This window comes from Macrosteles quadrilineatus, unplaced genomic scaffold, assembly GCF_028750875.1.
Source record: "Macrosteles quadrilineatus isolate MER2022 unplaced genomic scaffold, UCM_ALF_1.0 Scaffold_5__1_contigs__length_97177068, whole genome shotgun sequence".
Classification (NCBI taxonomy): Eukaryota; Metazoa; Arthropoda; class Insecta; order Hemiptera; family Cicadellidae; genus Macrosteles; species Macrosteles quadrilineatus.
This window is the reverse complement of record NW_026542598.1, coordinates 44,658,119-44,676,363: the sequence shown is the minus strand read 5'-3', so window position 1 is coordinate 44,676,363 and position 18,245 is coordinate 44,658,119. Positions and strand designations below refer to the sequence as shown.

The 18,245-nt window shown below is 35.7% G+C and overlaps 1 protein-coding gene across 1 annotated transcript in view; it reads right to left on the bottom strand.

The window, feature by feature from the left end:
• LOC128993961 (DNA excision repair protein ERCC-6-like) overlaps positions 1-17,509 on the bottom strand; it is a 47,739-nt gene extending 30,230 nt beyond the window's left edge. The window contains exons 1-4 of the mRNA XM_054418107.1: positions 17,276-17,509; positions 14,672-15,285; positions 639-769; positions 77-199 (exon numbers count right to left, since the gene is read on the bottom strand). Coding sequence (XP_054274082.1) covers positions 77-199; positions 639-769; positions 14,672-15,232 — 815 coding nt within the window. The 5' untranslated portion in view covers positions 15,233-15,285; positions 17,276-17,509. The remainder of the gene's footprint in view (positions 1-76; positions 200-638; positions 770-14,671; positions 15,286-17,275) is intronic.
• Positions 17,510-18,245: the final 736 nt, after the last annotated feature.

Here is an 18,245-nt window from a genome sequence, read left to right as displayed (position 1 = left end):
CGATTGTTGGCCACTGCTAGGGTTAAAGCGTTTATTACTATAGTATAAAATTAGTAATTAATGTTGTAATCCTCACATCTTTGCTCCACTCGAAGCTGAGTCTAGGGTTGTTCCGAAGGGTGTCATCTCACCAAGTCGTATCTTTCGTTCCATCTCCGTCTCTTTATCTGAAGGCTCAAGCAGCACTGACGTTTCATTTCTAAAAAACATGGATTTGTTCATGTAATTAGGGTATTTATTTTATTTTCACTTCAGCTCTCTTTAATACTTTACAGTGTCTAACTAGATCAATGAAACAATTAATCTAGTAAAATACAAATAAAATTTAATACAACAAAATCATGATAATTTTTAAATAGTTGAAAAAATACAGTAGGCCTTCTTTGGTATTGGCCGGAACACCAATCTTTACAGTGCACTGCGGCAGACCTAGGTTAGTTTTTCATTGTCATCTAATCCTCGCCATTCCCATTGTGTATAAACCATCTTTAGGGTCACTTAGGCTTAATCCCTAAAACCCAGTCAATGTTGGATTACTGAATTTTCAAGCCAGCACGACTATCATCAAAAAGTAATTATGTCACTTAATCTTTACAGATTTTTAATTGTTAGGCCGAGTAATAAATTAATTTTGTCACCTTTCTGCAATATCTACTGGTCTGCCTGGGGTGTCTGTATCCAAAGCTTCGTCCACTTGCTGCAATATTCCAGCTTCAAGGGTCGCTTGGTCGTAAACTGACAAACCCTCCAAGTTGTGAAGCTCGGCCGCCTAGAAACAGTTAACATCTGTCTATGTGTTTTTAACCTTTAAATCACTGTATAACGTTTTAACTTGACGAATAGAATAAAATTTACACTACATATTAAGTAGGCCATTAAAAAGTTTCAGCAATAAAATAATTTAATAATTAAACTAGAAAAATGTCTAGAACAGGCCCTATAAACGAGTTAACTAAAAAATCAAGAATCAACTGACATGCTGCACTTCTTTTTTACCTACCTTTTTCTATCAAATTAATATTTGTAGTACTCTCGATAACCTATACCCAGGCCATACCAAAATGCAGCCCAATACCAAAAATAGAAGCCTTAATCGTGTTTGAACTGCTTTGAAAAAAAGGCTGTTTATTACACTATTTTAGTGATGTAGTTTTAAGATAATAACTTACAAGATTTTTCTCGATTCATCGGTCAGTGCCCACCTAGGTTTCTGATTCATGTAGGCCTACTGTGATAATTTATGTTATGGTATAGAATGATTTTGCTTTATCTTTACAGACATTTGGACCTCAACAGTTTTCCCAGAGACTAAAATATTGCACACTTTATATGTTTAAATTGCTTAGTATGAAATAAAACGAAATCTCCTAGTTTGATAAAAATATATCCATAAACAAGCAAACTACAACTTTTTACAATATTCTCTAGAAGAATAATATGAGAATTTTAAATTTAAATTTTTTTTGAATTTTCGTAACCAATAATTGTACAAAAACACTTAGATATACTAAATTATTTGGATTTTTAAGCTCTATCATGGGCTAGAGAGAAATTGGGAAATTTTGTGTTAGGATATACTGTTTTGATAAATAAAGCAAAAGCAACTATTGTTTATTGTTTAATATCGAATTATGACAAACAGATTTTTTCAGTGGATAGAGTCCGAACTGGGGACGTGCAACCAGTGCTACAATTCCGGAGGTTGTATTTATTATAGTTGGGAAAGTTAGTCAAAATTTCTAACTAGTTAGAAGTTATAAGTTAGCCCCGTAAAAAGTAACTGAAAGAAGTTACTAGTTAGTTAGTTTAAAAAGTAACTGATAGAAGTTATTTTATTAGTTAGTTGAAAAACTAACTGAGAGATAATAAAGTTAGTTTTTGAATTTCGTATGATATAGCTGTTTGTTGGACAGTTGTTTTAAAGGATTTCATATGTAATGAAATAATGACACATCTTGGTTACTAATTGTGTTTTAATTAAATATTAATTAAACATTGTCACATTTGCATTACATTTTACATTCAGTACTAATTTACTTTAAATGCCTATTAAACTTTAAAAGAACTTGTTTTTCAAAATTGGTGTCGCTTCCTCGTCTATTAGTGATGACTAGACTTGCCGCACTGAACAGGCGTTCGCAGTGCGCTGATGATGGAACCGCTGTATTGAATTTTATGAAGAGGTTCTTGCAGAGTTCTGACATTTCTTTCACGTCTACTGAGTCATTGAGATAGTGTGCCAACTCAGATTCCGCCTTAGCCCTCTCCATCTGGGAACAGTCAGTGTTGCCGTTGGACTCTTTGGGTACGTCGATCACCGAAAAAAACTTGTCTATTTTAGCGTTCTTTGACTCTGGAGGAGCCTTGCTTCCTGCTGTTGTGGTTCTAGTGCAGGGCTCTTTTCTCACAGCCTTCAGGAACTCGTCAGACAGTGTGTTGCGGATGGTCTGTCTTTCTGCGAGATGTGGCACCCAGTTCAGCTTAAACCTAGGAATTAGGCAGGCGGCTATTTCGAACTCCTTGTTTTCAAAATACTTTGAGAACCTGAAAAAAATAATTATAAAAAAATTAATACATATTCATAATACATTATTTATCACAATTTGGTAGGCTACGTAAGAGAAAAACATAACAAAAATAAGTTAAACATCATAAGAGAGTGACAGTTGGTTCCTGTAGCAAGTTATTATAAAACTTGATCACATTTTACTTAAAATCATGTCATAATAACATGTTATTATTGTATTTATTTAATAAAATTGAATAAACACAATTGGTACCAGCAATATTAAAACAAGCATTTACCGTTTATCAAATCCTTTGAGAAGAGCATGTTTCAACGGTTCACACCACTGGAGTTCTGGCAGGGAAGTTAAAACAGATTTCACAACTGTGAGCGTTGGAAGAAGAAAGCCCATGTACATTTCTTTCTCACCCTGAAGAATGTCCAAAGCTTGGGCGATTGGCTCTATCACCTAGAGAAACATAAAATTATACGAATAAAAAATAGAATTTTGAACCTGTGAGTTATCACTCTTAATTCATAAAGTAAACATTAGAACACAATTTTATTTTGTTTATGCTTGTTTGTGAATTAATTCCTATTATATAAGACCAATAGACCATGTAAAGATTGAAATGTGATTGAAAATTTGTACACTAGTATAGTAATTAGTTTAATTTTTTTACACTTGGTGACGATTACTAACCTTACAGTATTCAGCAAGAAACTCAATTTCTTGAGGCCTTTTAAACATAGGGAGATCCAAGTCCTTGCATAGACTGTCCAGCTTATCTTCTGATTTTACAAGAAGCTCAATAGCGTCAAAATGGGAGTTCCACCTGAAAAAAACAGTACCATATGGGAGTTCCACCTGAAAAAAACAGTACCATTTATGGGCTTTGGAATGCAACTCGAAACTAGACATATTTCATATTTCTAATAGTGATGTTTCATTTAGTCTTGTTAATTAACCATTTTCCAGTAACACCTGATTAAAGTGGTTGTACCAAAAATGTTGGTCATTCCTTTAACAGTGCCGGATTTACCACTAGGCCGATTAGGCCGCGGCCTAGGGCCGCAAGCAAAAGGGGGCCGCAGAGGATTGAGAAAAACATTTTTTTAAATAAAAAAAAGTATTTTAAATCGTCAGTTTGCCGCAATTACAGGTGACCATTTATGATGTCTCTGCGTCCGAGGGAGATGTTCACGATTTTGCCACGGCCGTAGGTGCCGGTGATGAAGTCCCCGTGATTGCGGCCCGCGGGAGACAATCACGATTAAGCCGCGGCTGAGGATGACGGCAATGTGTCCTCATGATCGCAGCCTGCGGGAGACGTTGAAGAATTAGCCGCTGTCGCGAGTGTCGATGATGATGTCCCCGTGATTGCGGGCCGCGGGAGATGTTCACGATTTCGCCGCGGTCGCAAGTATCGATAATGATTTCCCCGTGATTGCGGCTCGCGGCAGATGTTCATGATTTAGCCGTGGCCGCGGGTGACGGTTATGTATCCTCATAATCGAAGCCCGCAGGAGACGTTAAAGAATTAGCCGCTGTCACGAGTGTCGATGATGATGTCCCTGTCATTGCGGCCCGCGGGAGATGTTCACGATTTTACTGCGGTTGCGGGTGGCGGTAATGATGTCCTCAAGGTCAAAGCTCATGTGATATGATCATGATTTCGTCGCGGTCGCGAGTTTTGAGGATGATGTCCCTTTGTTGCAGCCCGCGGGGGATGTTAAAGATTTTCGCGTGGTCATGAATATGATGGCTTTGACTTGGTTTAGGAGAGATGTCCACGATTTCATCCACGATCACGGGTGTCGATGATGATGTCCCCTTGATGCATAGGAGATATTCACGATTACCTCCGTGATCGCAAGGAATTTCCATCACAGAGGGAGGGCCGCTCTAGTAATTTGGCCTAGGGCCGCAAGTACAGTAGAACCTCTTTAATCCGAACTAATTGGGACCAGGGGTATTTCGGACTATTGAATAGTTTGGATTCCAGAACATATTGTTGTTTTTACATAACAATAGCTAAAACATGGCTAAAATTTATCAACATTAGTTTGGGAAAAGTGAAAAAATGTTTTATAAAGTAAAATTCAGTGTTTATTTAATACAGTAGTAAACATGGTGAATAAACAGTACTGTAAATTAAATACAGTATACAATAAAGAACTGCTGTACTGTGTATAGAGTACAGCAATGAGGGGTTCGGATTAGTTGACGTTCGGATTACAGGGGTTCGGATTAAAGAGGTTCGGAAAAAATGTTTTATAAAGTAAAATACAGTGTTTATTTAATACAGTAGTAAACATGGTGAATAAACAGTACTGTAAATTAAATACAGTATACAATAAAGAACTGCTGTACTGTGTATAGAGTACAGCAATGAGGGGTTCGGATTAGTTGACGTTCGGATTACAGGGGTTCGGATTAAAGAGGTTCTACTGTACCCTAAATCCGGCACTGTCCTTTAATCCGAATAGAATTGTTGTTGACAACCTTGTAACCGGTGCTTATATGAAATTTATTTCATTACTAGTCTACAAAAAGAAATTTCAGAATTATTAATCAAAAATAAATTATTGGAGTAATACCATACCTATTTGCACCAGGTACAAGAAAGTGCCTGCCTAGGTGTTTTTTTATGATGTCTGCAGGGTGTTTTTTTATGATGTCTGCAGGGTGTTTTTTTATGATGTCTGCAGGGTGTTTTTTTATGATGTCTGCAGCCAATGGAGACTTGTTTTGTTTATTGAAGATGGCTTGGCATTTAGCAAACGCCAGTCGCATAATTTTCCTATAAGCAGGGTCACATTTCGCAGCCTCAGCATCAGTTGTTGCTAGCAAGTTCAGGGTGTGGGCAGCACAGGAGTGGTGAGGAGGAAGACGTCCATAATCATCAGAGTCCTCCAATATCGGTGCTATAGCTATAATGTCAGGGTCTGGCACAATGTCACCCCCATCAATTTCTTCGGTGTCTTCACAACATAAGTCTGAATCGGGTCCCGAGCCCCCAAAAAGCCTGAAAAATGTATCCAGTTGTTAATAATAGTAACATTTACCTTCTAAAGACTGACCAGCAGTCGGCATTAGCGCAAACTGTTGAAATTTCACTTAAATTGCTCAGCAATTCATTTTTCATTTGGATGAATGATTTATCCAACATATCCAAAATCCATAACAAGTTCAACATCAACGTTTGTAGTAAGCTATGTCATTCTTTTTTCCTGTGACTTTTATTAAAAAATGTTGCAAAACGAAGGAAAATTCAAAGTATTTAAGTATTCAAATCAATTAGAAGTATTTAAGTATAATACAAAGAACTATACGTTATGTCATCTAAATATATCATTTGAAGAGTGACAAGCAACAACAATATAATTATGTTGTTCAAAAGTTTATTGCGGACATTTTCCATCACGATTGTAAATAAACGGTATCAGCATTCTGACACGTATACTTTCTCCCATAAGTTTGTCAACAACCTTTGTCATGTGTAAGCAGTGAGAGTAAATATACGGAAATGGGATTTGTACAATTTTGTTCAGAATTTAAAGGGCTACAACATACTAAATTTTTATCAAAATCGTTCGGGGCCATTTTTGAGAAAATTCAATTTTTCCAGTTTTTTATGGGTTTTTATGAGAAAATCCCAATTAAAAATCAAAATTTCAAAAAAATGAAAAGAAGGCCTGGAGATACCATGGATTAGAACCTACATAGGCTACCAAATTTTATCGTAATCGGACCACAGGTGTAATCTCTAGCTCTGTACACATCCAGACACACAGACACACACACACACACACACACAGACATCACTTCGAAAACCACTTTTTTGAATCCTATCCACTCAAAACTCAAACTCAAAAATTTTTACGAAAACAATACTTTCTCCATATACTATGGTATAGGGGGAGAAAGTAAAAACAATACACAACGTTTCAGGATCTGGAATCTGATCCCGTCCTCAGGTGAAAAAACTTAACTAACACATTACAACTAACAATAAGACTGCTGGTGTTGTTGGTTTGTCCGCAATAAACCTTTGAACAACATTAACTCACCATCACCAACAATGAACTTCAAACAAAGGAATATAATTATAATTGAATATTACCAAATAATAAAAAAACATTAGAATGAATATAAGGGTCTTAATATATAAATTTACTTAAAATATTCATAATATAACTAAAAACAACACTCATCCAAAATAGTAGCAACTCTGAACGTACCAAAATGCTCTTAGAAAACTTGATCCGTTGTCGGTGATCATCATTGAACATTTGTTTTTTATCTCAAAATCGTCCAGGATTGATTCAATAGCATCAGCAATTACATCATATGTATGTTGGCCAAGTATTCTTCTACATGCTATTCCCATAGATCTCCGCTCTAACGTTGAAGGATCCAGCCAATGAATAGTCATTCCAATATATGATCTATAAACATTAAACACATGTAATCAATGTAAAATTTAAATTACCAAAGTACAAATGAATAATAAATACTATCTAACTGGGTAATGGAACCCAAACAAGTCGCAAAATAGTTAGTAATCAGGCGTTGATTGGGCTGTTTTTTATAGAATATGTAAAGTCAATCGCACTTTTAGGAGGATTACCACGAGATAAACTTACACTAGGCTAATAGTAGTTTTTTATGTTGATCAGAAACAAATCTAGGGTTAAGTTTGATCAATGGGATGACTTTAATTTACACTAATTTTGTCTAGCCCTTACAAAAGGAAGAAATAATAACAGGGTCGAGATGTTAATTTAGCGGTTTTGAGCAAGAACTAAGATTATCTCAACACAACGTTATTTGCCTTTTCATATTTGACTAAGAAAATTTCCAATATTTCAATGAGGGACGCCTTTTTATCATCATTAACAAAAATACCAAAGCTACCTTTAGTAAACCAAAATTTATTTACAAACATGTTTGCTGCCTTCAGCAGAGTTTCTCTGGAGTCATTCAGAATTATTTATTGAAAATAACATCAACAAAAGCAAATAAAGACATACAAACTGTTTTTCAAACAAAAGATATGTTGTACTGGGATATACCGGGTGTCTACAAAGTCTTGGTCTGATTTAATAGCTTTGCTGTACGAAAACCATTAGAGCCACACTTAACTTGTATGCCTTGTTTTGAAGGGAATTTAATCAAGTTTTGTTTAATGCAATTTGTAACACATAATCACAGCTGATTGACAACAACACAGTTATGATTTAATATAATAACAAATCAGAAATGGTGAGTTTACAAGAGAAATCACAGTTTGTTTTATTGTTTCACGAAACCCAATCCCCTATATCAGTTCAACGACTATCCATTTAAGTGCGAAGGTTAAGAGACAAAATAATTGTAGAATTTAGAGGAGTTAACATCCCAGGACCGTGATTGAAAATGAAAGGGCCAGTCCAAAACTAAATCTTTGGTGCGGTGTAATGCATAATGGAATCATTGGATAATTTTTCTTTGCGGAAGAAAATTTAAATGGCTTTGTTTACTTGGTTATATTGAAGTTGTATGTAGTCCCTCAATTATAAGAACTGCAACTTATGATAATTTTTCAGCAAGACGGCCCATTGGGCTAAATGTGTGAGCAATTTTTTAAATCTTCACTTCCCCGGTCGCTGGATCGGGTGTGATGGCCCGACCAAATGGCCACCTCCTTCCCCCGATGTAAACCCTATGGGTTTCTTGTTGCGGGTATTTGGCAAGGACACTGTCTATTCTTCCCCGGTTCATAATTTACACACTTCAGGAGATTCAGGAATTCTGTGGCGTCTGTAACCCAGAATATGCTGCCTAAACCTGGGACAGACTGAAAAGACATATAGAAGATCTGCAGGCCATTGGAGGCACACACGTAGAGTTGTGTTACGTTTGTACATAGTTATAAAATCTTGAGAAGTTTCCTGTTATATCTGTATTTAAATCTTTATCCTACTATCACTCGTTTTCATACTATGCGGTTTCCTTATCAGACCAAGGATATAGGTGTGGACACCCGGTATATCCTGACACATAGATAATTTGATTCTGAGTTTGTTTAAATAGTACAATAATTTGTTTTACATTTGAGCTTTTTAGGGACTTATGTCCCTAAAAGCCACTAGTTATAAATATAAATAAGGAAAGAGTGATTTCATGGTTTGGTTATGTTCTAAAGGAATGTCTAGGGGCTAATCATGACATGTCAGCTGGTATTTGTTTTTACATCCCCTGGATGAGTCATACAAGGGGAGATATGAGGGCGTGTTGATCTCTGGTTTGGTTGTTAAGTAACGTTAGATAAGCACATCATAAATCAGTTGTAGCACCGGCCAGCCAACTATAAATATTTTATAAAACATTAATAAAACCAGTCTAGACTTGCAAGTTTTGCCCTTGCTAACAATTTCAAAATAGCGAGTACTATGTTCCCTAGGAAAGATATACATAAGTACACATGGACATCCCCTAATGGAACCACTAGAAATCAAATAGACCATGTCCTAGTAGACCAACGTCACAAAAGCAGCATAACAGATATAAAAAGTATAAGGGGAGCAGAATGCGGAACAGACCACTTTTTAATGGTAGTTAAGGTAGCCCAAAGAATCGCAATACATAAAAGAAAGGAAGAAATATATAATTTACATATTGACACAGAAAAGTTAGAAGACAAACAGGTAACAAGAGAATTCAAGCTGAAACTAGAAAACAGATTCCAAGCTTTACAAAACCTCCAAGTAGAAGAGGATGTAAATAAAAACTGGAGTGTGTTTAAGGAAAGCATAATAAAAACAGCGAAAGAAGTGTGTGGGAAAAAGAAAAGAACCAACAAAAAACCCTGGTTTGATGAGGAATGTGAAACAAAGGTAATAGAGCGAAAGGAGAAGAAAAGGGCATGGTTGTGCAGCCAGTCCACAGAAGATAAACAACAACACAATGAAATAAGTAGAGAAACAAACAGAATATTGAGACAGAAGAAAAGAAGGTACATAAATAGTCTGATTGAAAAAGCAGAAGAAGAGTGCACAGCAAATAATACACGAGATTTTTACAAAAACGTAAGGTTTTTCAAAAAAGGTTACACTCCAAACCCTTATGGAGTGAAAAAAGAAGGCATTGTTGTTACAGAAACCCAACAGGTTATAGAAAGATGGAGAGAATATTTCTGCGACTTACTAAATGTAGATGGTGTGGACTTTGCACCAGAAGAAGATAACGATGACGTATACTATCACGTTCAACCAAAGGTTGAGACACCAACCAGAGAAGAAGTCGAAGCAGCAGTCAAAGCTCTAAAGAGCAATAAAGCCCCGGGCAGAGATGGGATAACAGCAGAAATACTGAAGAAGGGAGGGGGAGTAGTAATAGGAAAGCTTTGGGAACTGATTAAAATAATCTGGGAGAGAGAAGAAATTCCATAAGAATGGAGGGAAGCAATAGTAGTCCCCATTCACAAGAAAGGAGAGGAAGAAGAATGAAGTAATTTTAGAGGCATATCACTCCTTAGCATACCGTACAATGTTTTATCAAAGATAGTATTAAATCGGATCGAAGAATATACAAATGAACTAATCCTAGATCATCAGGCTGGTTTCATGAAGGCACGTCCACAATGAATCAAATATTTATCCTTAAAGAAGTCATATCGAAGTATTGGGAGTTTAATAGGGAGTTTTTTGCAATATTTATTGATTTCCAAAAAGCGTATGATAGCATAAATAGAGAGAAACTGTGGAAAAAGATGGACAAATTTGGAATCCCAACCAATCTTATAAACCTTGCTAGAACAACTGTAGCAAATTCCACATGTTCAGTAAAAGTAAATGGGAGAGTCTCGGAGCCCTTTACAGTAAATGCAGGGGTAAGGCAAGGGGATGGGCTCTCCCCAATCCTCTTCAACCTAGCAATAGAAGAAACTCTACAAGAAGTGGCAACAATAGATAAGGGAATTTCAATTGGCTCCAGAATTAACATATTAGCGTTTGCAGACGATGTCGTCATTTTTGCAGAAACTTTAGAGGACCTACGCCAACTAACAAAAGTATTTATGGACAAAACAGGACAATTAGGACTAAAAGTAAATGGTGGGAAAACCAAATATATGCAATTTTCAAGAAATCAAGGTATAGCCCAAGACCCACTGCAGGTAGATGACCATAAATTTGAAAAAGTAGAATATTTTAAGTACTTAGGGGTTATCTTATCCAGGGAAAACAAAGAAGAAATAGAAATTCAAAATAGACTAAATCTGGCACGCTTGCAACAGACTGATGTCCTCCAAGTTACTGTCAAAAAACACCAAAGTTAGAATTTATAAGACAATAATCAGCCCAGTATTATTATACGGACCTGAAACATGGAAACCAAATAAAAAAGAAGAAAAGAAGTTAATCACATTCGAAAATAAGATTTTAAGAAAAATCTATGGACCCATTTATGAGGGTGGTGAATGGAGGAAGAGACACAACAGAGAACTGAGAGAACTCTACAGAGATCCAGATGTGGTGTGTGAATTTAAGTGTAGAAGAGTTAGATGGGCTGGACATGTTTTACAAAGAGAGGAGCAAAATAAGTTAAAATTAGTTTTACTAAGAAATCCCGAAGGAAGACGACCGAGAAGAAGGCCAAAACAAAAATGGTGGAGCCAAGTAAAGAAAGACATGGAGCAACTAGGAGCAACTGAGGAGGATGCAGAGGATAGAGCAAGATGGAGAGGCTTTGTTGGTGCGGCCAAATATCTTCTTAGATATGCATGGCCCTGAGAGTAAGAGTAAGTAATAAAACCAGATAGAGTAATAATACAGTTAAACCTCGTTTGTACGAACCTCAATAAAACGAGTTCCTCGATAAGACAAATTTTTTTTAATCCCCTTGACACTTTCATATAGGTCAATGCTAAAAACACCTCTATACAACGTAGTAATTAAGTTAAAAACCTCCATAAGATGAATTTGTTTTTGACATGGGCTAGGACTGATTAACCTCCATACAAAGAATATTCTTAGGACAAAACCTCTACAAGACAAACGTGACCTCTATAAGACAAATTTATCATAATCTTAACCTCCCTAGTACGTAGTTTTCAAAACAAACAGAAGCTTGTCTCAACATGAAACCCTCACCCATCCCTCCTCCTTCCTCAGTAATTGTTTGGAGAAACCTTGGAGCGAGGAGAAACCTCTATAAGAAGAATAACAGCAGCATTAAACCACGATAAAACAACCCTCTTTATTAAGAATACCTCCATAGTACGAATTTTTCCCGTATCCCTTGAAATTTGACTTATATAGGGTCAACTGTAGTAACATTTACCTTCTAAAGACTGACCAGCAGTCGGTAGTAGCACAAACTGTCGAAACTTCACTTAAGGAGCTCAGCAATTCATTTTTCATTTGGATGAATGATTTATCCAACATATCCATAAGATTCTTCCTATTAGGAGGATTTTTTCCACCACATGTTTGTATGAGATTTAAAAAATCTTCGTGCTCAACAATCGAAAGTGGGCAACCAGTGCCAACAATAAACCTGAGCACAGCTTTATTTTGATCTTCAGTTGTCTTTGGAATGTTGTCTCCCAAAAGTGTCTGTTTTGCACATTTTGATTTTAGCACAGGCTCGGTAATATCAGTAGAGTTGTTTTTTCGTTTGCGCCCCTTTTTTTCTACTTTTTCATTGAAATAAAAAATCTTAGAAGGATGTGTCGTCTACAAAACAATTTAAATATTTAACACCAACAGTCAACAAGTTTAAGTACAGTACAGTATGTTTTCATAACAATGATCTTATTTAAACCCTAAAATGGGAGCAAAATATGGTCAATTGCAGCATAAAATTGATCAAATCTGACTTTATAGTCAATTTAAACAAATCTTGAAAAATTCCACAAATTGCAACATGTTATTTGACGGTACGGTTTTCTAGGATTTAGAGTTAAGTTTAAGATTAATAAATACTTTTGCTAATAAAATTATTAAAGGTGATACATAAAACTTGTCATTTCGAAAATAACCCATTTTCATACAGCTGAGATCTCCGAAAACCGTCAATTTCCATACACCAAAAACAAATAGTGATCATCTGACCTTTCCTGACATAGACATTACTTTCGATACACAAACATAAGTTACAACTAAAGTTCCCGGTTAGCTCTAAACACAGTTTGTTGATGTTCAATTAGCTGAATGTTACACTAAAATTAATTGTACAGCCATATTGTGTTTAGCTCAGAAAAAAGAATGGATTACAAAATTGAAAATATCACATATTTTTTTAAAATCTGGAAATAGTTTTCTTAGTGTGATAAAAGTATCGTTTACTACTAGCTTTAAAAGTGACCCAATTCGTGGTGAGATAGGGGCCTATTGTTTAAAAGAGCATACACACATACTCCTGGGTGGTGTTGGAAACACTATTGAAAAAAATATTATTATAACTTTACTAAAAAGATAAAAATTATAATCACATTTTAAAAAATTGGCCTATATAACTTAAATATATAAGGCCACTTTAAGTTAAAAACAAGACCATCATATTTTTCTCCACTTACCTTAATATGCGCTCTCAAATTCAAAACACTTGTGACTGATGCTTTAATTATTTTTGTTTTGGGTAAACACAATAAACATTTCAACGAGATTCCACCCTTTACATTTCTTCCAACTTGTTGAAATATATCACTTAAGTTTGGCCACTGGATATCACACTCGCCCGCCATTGCAAACAAATATTTTTAATCTACTGTACTTAATAGAAACTGTTCACCTTATAACTATTTAACTATCACTAAAATATATATAAAAACAAGACAACTAAGACTCACTTGGGCGGAAACAAATGAATTAAAACCTGTCACTGTCAGAATGAACATAGACTGAAGTGAAGACAATGTTTTGACACTTGAGATTACATATCAATCGCCAAACAAACATTCCCCCTTCCCACCCTTCGGTGCTTGGGGTGTTGTTATTGGCCTCCATTGTCTCGCCCCCCGGGTCCGCTGCGTACCAAAGCAACTGGACTTTGACTTCCTCTTTCCCCACCAGCGCGTTTTTTTCAGCGCGTTGTTTGTCAACAAGGGCGCTGATCTCTCACGTACACATGCAACCCTCACTGAACACGTAAAATAAATAACCGGTATTTGAAATACTTTCGCCTGACCAAAATACTAACAATTTAAAACTAATGAATTTAGGATTATCTATTCGTTACTTATAAAACTAACTGAGTAGCCTACAAGTTATTTCCAGCACTTTTTAAAAACTAACAAATAAAATAGAAGTTAGCAGAAAAAACTAACGAATAGCGCTATTCGTTAGAAATTCTATTCGTTATTCCCAAGTATAGTGTTAGGATATGTTGTTTTGATAAATAATAAGCAAAAGCAACTAGGTACCGGTATTGTTTATTGTTTAACATCAAATTATGACAAGCAGATTTTTTGAGTGGATTGAGACCGTATTGGGGACGTACGACCGGCACTAAAATTCCGGAAGTTATATTTATTATACATATATAAAAAACTATTTACTCAAAATAAGATACCCGGTTACAATGAACAGGTATTCTGCCTTTTTTCGATTAAAAACAAATGTTAGTTGAAACCAGATTCAATTAATTTCTTAAACGAGGACATTGATTGTCCCGAAAAAGTTTTTGTCCCATAAACTTATATTCACACAAAATTAATTTACGACATACCTAACTTAATTAAATTAAACATTTTAAGATTTAGTTCAAAATTACACACAATTTAATGAACATTTAGTATGAACATAAAAAATATAAGCACCAACAATCAATAACGGCTAGGCCTACTGTAAATAACTTTTAAAAGGAAGCATTTCAGTGACAGTTTGTAGCTAAAGAAAACCAAGCTTTTGGTTAACTTAAATTATATTGCAACCAAACAAACTTAAAATGTTTGCTCTTGATGCAGACTTTTTTCAAAATTAAAATTAGATTTATGAAAAACTCAAACTCCAAATCAAAATTATGGATTTGACATTCCCTTCCAATGAAAATTATTTTTCTATCAACAGAAGAATCATGAAAATCTGTCAAGTGGTTGATTCAGAATCTGCGATTAAAAAAACTCTTCCACTTAATATGAAAGATTATTATATAATGTAATAAACGCTAGTATTTACCTGGTGTTCCTTTGAAACCGATTCAATGGTTGACATGTTGACTTTAAATTTTTGATGTGAGACCATTTGTTCTTCACTGCTGTTAAGATGAGATTCTTCACCTTCATTATCGATACATTCGGTAATACCAGAACTTGAAGATGAAATATTTATTTCATTGTTTGACTTTTCTAACAATCTATTTCTCAATATTTCCGATTCAAAATTGCTTTGTGGAGGTTCTGTTCCAGATTGGATATCTTCAGTTTCCATTTCAGAGATAACATTTTCTTCCTTTACAGTAGGTTCGATACATATAGAGTCATCCTTCGCAGTTTCTTCCAATCCCATGTCCTCATTCTTGGTTGAAATGTTTCCCACATCAGCAGAATATTCTTGGTTTTCAGAACATAAATTCCCTTCACATCTGGGACCGGTGTCTTTCAATGGCAATCCTTCACAATTTTGTCCCTCTGTTATTTCTTCAGAATAAAATTCCTCATTAATTGTTAATTCTTCTTTAATTGTTAATTCTTCTTTCATCATTATTTCTTCAAAATCAAGGGATTCCTCATGATTCATTTTTACACCTTAGAATATGTTTATGCCAACAATATCTAAATATGGGGAAAGACCTGGAACCAAAAATATTAAATTAACAGTTTATTTTATCTTTGAATTTAACTTAACCCTTTTACTCAAAGGCTGACATATCAGATGATTAGGTAAGGGCACAGTCATCGATGTGAGGTTAACCAAAGTTGTTTACAAATAGGCCTACGCACGTCATATGTCTGCTACATTATGATAGGAAGGCAACTAAAATGAAAAGTGTCTAGAAACAGACATCAGGAGAAAGCTTAGAATCTGCCGAAAACAACGATACCAATCTCAATCTAGTTCAATCTGATTCAGTACAGTCAATCCCAGAGCCTTCGCCGTAAATAATGTTTGTGAGTCGCAAAAGCGACGCATAACACCACAGCGGGTGTTAACACTTCGAGGGTTAACCTGTACTTTAAAATATAATATAAATATTTTAACAGAATGAGTTTAAAACAAAACAGAAATCATAGATACTGTACATACTGTACCGTAGGCCTAACTATATCTGCGGAACTGTGCCCCTTGGTAAAATAACATTTAAACACACTACCTTTCTTGACAATTATTTATATGATCATAGGCCTAGAACTCCAATAAAAATAAACTGAAAACTTTGCCTGGTATGTACTTTAACGTGGATGCTGGGTCTAATTTACAAAATTCTAAAAAACAGGACACTTATTAACTTACCATTGAGATGTTTATGAAAAAATTAACACAGAGGATACGCGTACGGTACGGTAACCGAACCTGATTAGCCGTCTGGCAGTGACGTCACCGTGTTGTGGGGGCCCGGAACACCATTACCACAATAGTACAGCCAGTCGGTGTTTGTGGTGTAATGGACAGAGTAGGCTACTTGGCTGATCCTATAGGCCTAAGAGGTATCTAGATCGAATCCCTTCGGAGACACTGACTTTTTGTCAAAGATTTTGCTTAGAATGTCAAATTTCTTCTTAACCATTTAAATCCCATTTTTTTATCTTTTGTTAGAATTTGAGGGATTTGTAATTTTAAGATAAACAGAATTTAACCGTCACTTGATTTTTTTACTAGGCCTATCAGCAAGTTTGGATAGTTAGGTTATGACAGTAGCTGCCGGACGCCTAATCCATGTCCGGTTAACGAACGCATTCATCCTCTGCCAAAAATTAACTCCAAAATTTGGTGACTAGAAAAGCTCATAGAACGTTAAACATAGCCTATAGGCCTAAGCTATTTATGTTTCATGAAATAATTAATAAACTTAAGTTAGGCCAAGGTTAATACCATGACAGCACTTTTTACTTTTTATCCTGGATTCAGCACTGAGTGTAGGCCTAAAGAAAACCCCACTTTTCCTAAAAAAAATGCAGCATTCCACAATTAAGTTACATAACACAAGGCAATGTCAACATGTCCACATAACCCAGGTAAACTTAACTTTAGTAGCAAATGGCCCTAAATTTTTGTGCTCCAAGATTTACAACAAGATCCCAAAGGAAATAAAAAATATTACAGGAATAGAAAAATTCAAGATTTTACTCAAGGATTATTTATTAAAGAGGCCATAACATACTCACTGACAGAGTACCTACTTTGAGGATGAATGAAAAGGCCAATATTTTTGACGACCACGGCTGCACTTTACTTTAGGTCCTACACTCATTCGAATGAAAATATCGATCGATATATCGATAGTTGTAGTGTGGTGTTCGGTTGTTTGTTTGTTGTTGTAGGTATATTGGTTGTTTGAATAGAATAAATGGCATTTTCATTCGAATGAGTGTGACCTTAAGTAAAGTGCAGCCTTTAATTTTATTAATCCTAATGACACAACATATTCGGCATAGCTGGTCTTGCTGAAGAAGAAGGTAATAAGGTAATAGGCCTACCTATGTGAAATTTTGACCTAGGCTATGATTTGTTATGGCCTCACAATATCTAACTATGAGGAAGCCATCGATGAAAACTGTTAAAGACTCAAATTATTCGAGACATAGAACTTATACCTAGAATTGATACATTTTCTTTACTCACCTTGTTAAAATATCAATTCAACCAAACCTAACACGTTGAGTTAACCCACAATAATTTGGAAATATTGCACAAGTTTGTATAGCAACTACACACACAATAATAAACAACATTGACTGAAAATCTCTATCAAATATTGAACTACAAGAATTATTAAAACCTTTTGTTCACTTGTGTTGACTCGGTTATTTTATTTAATTGCAAGAATTAAAATAACAAACAAATTGTCGCGATCACGAGAATCTAAAAAGCTGGAAGCTGGAAGAGCTAAAGAAGAAAGAAGAGGTGAGGTTGAGGTAGAGGTAGAAGTAGAAGTTCGAAGTTGTCTTCTTCTTCACTTCAGTGTCCATGGTCTTCTTCTTGTCTTCTGTTTCTGTAGTTGTTCTACAGACTAGGAGTAGAGGTAGAGACCATCGATCGATGTATAATTATTATACATCGATGGTTCGATGTATAATTATTATACATCGATGGTAGAGACTAGAGAGTGTCGGATTGGATTATTCGGATTCATTCAGAATCCGGATCGGATCGGAGTCGGACGTCACTGACGACATATACACTAAAGGTCGATTCACACATATCAGTTACGGCACGTCACAGTAAAGTCACTTCAGTCACGTCACAGTTAACAAAAATATTCTTTGATGGATTTTCTATTGCGCTATCTACACTCATCCGTTGCAGTCCCGTCAGTCACTCTGCTGGCATCCGTCAGTCAATTTCAGATTTCTTTCCAACGATGCTTTTTGGAATGGGCACACGGAAGGGACTAAGGCTAATGGTGTAGTGACGTCATATCTCTAGTGGTTAATGTCTTCTCTTGAGGCGACACGATTACCGTAACGAAACGGTGTATTTTCAGCGGCGTTCGTGGCATAGTTGGTAGCGTTGCGGATTGGTATGCAGGAGGTCCGGGGTTCGAAACCCGCTGGCAGCACTAACTTTTTGTCAACAAATTTTTCATATCAGC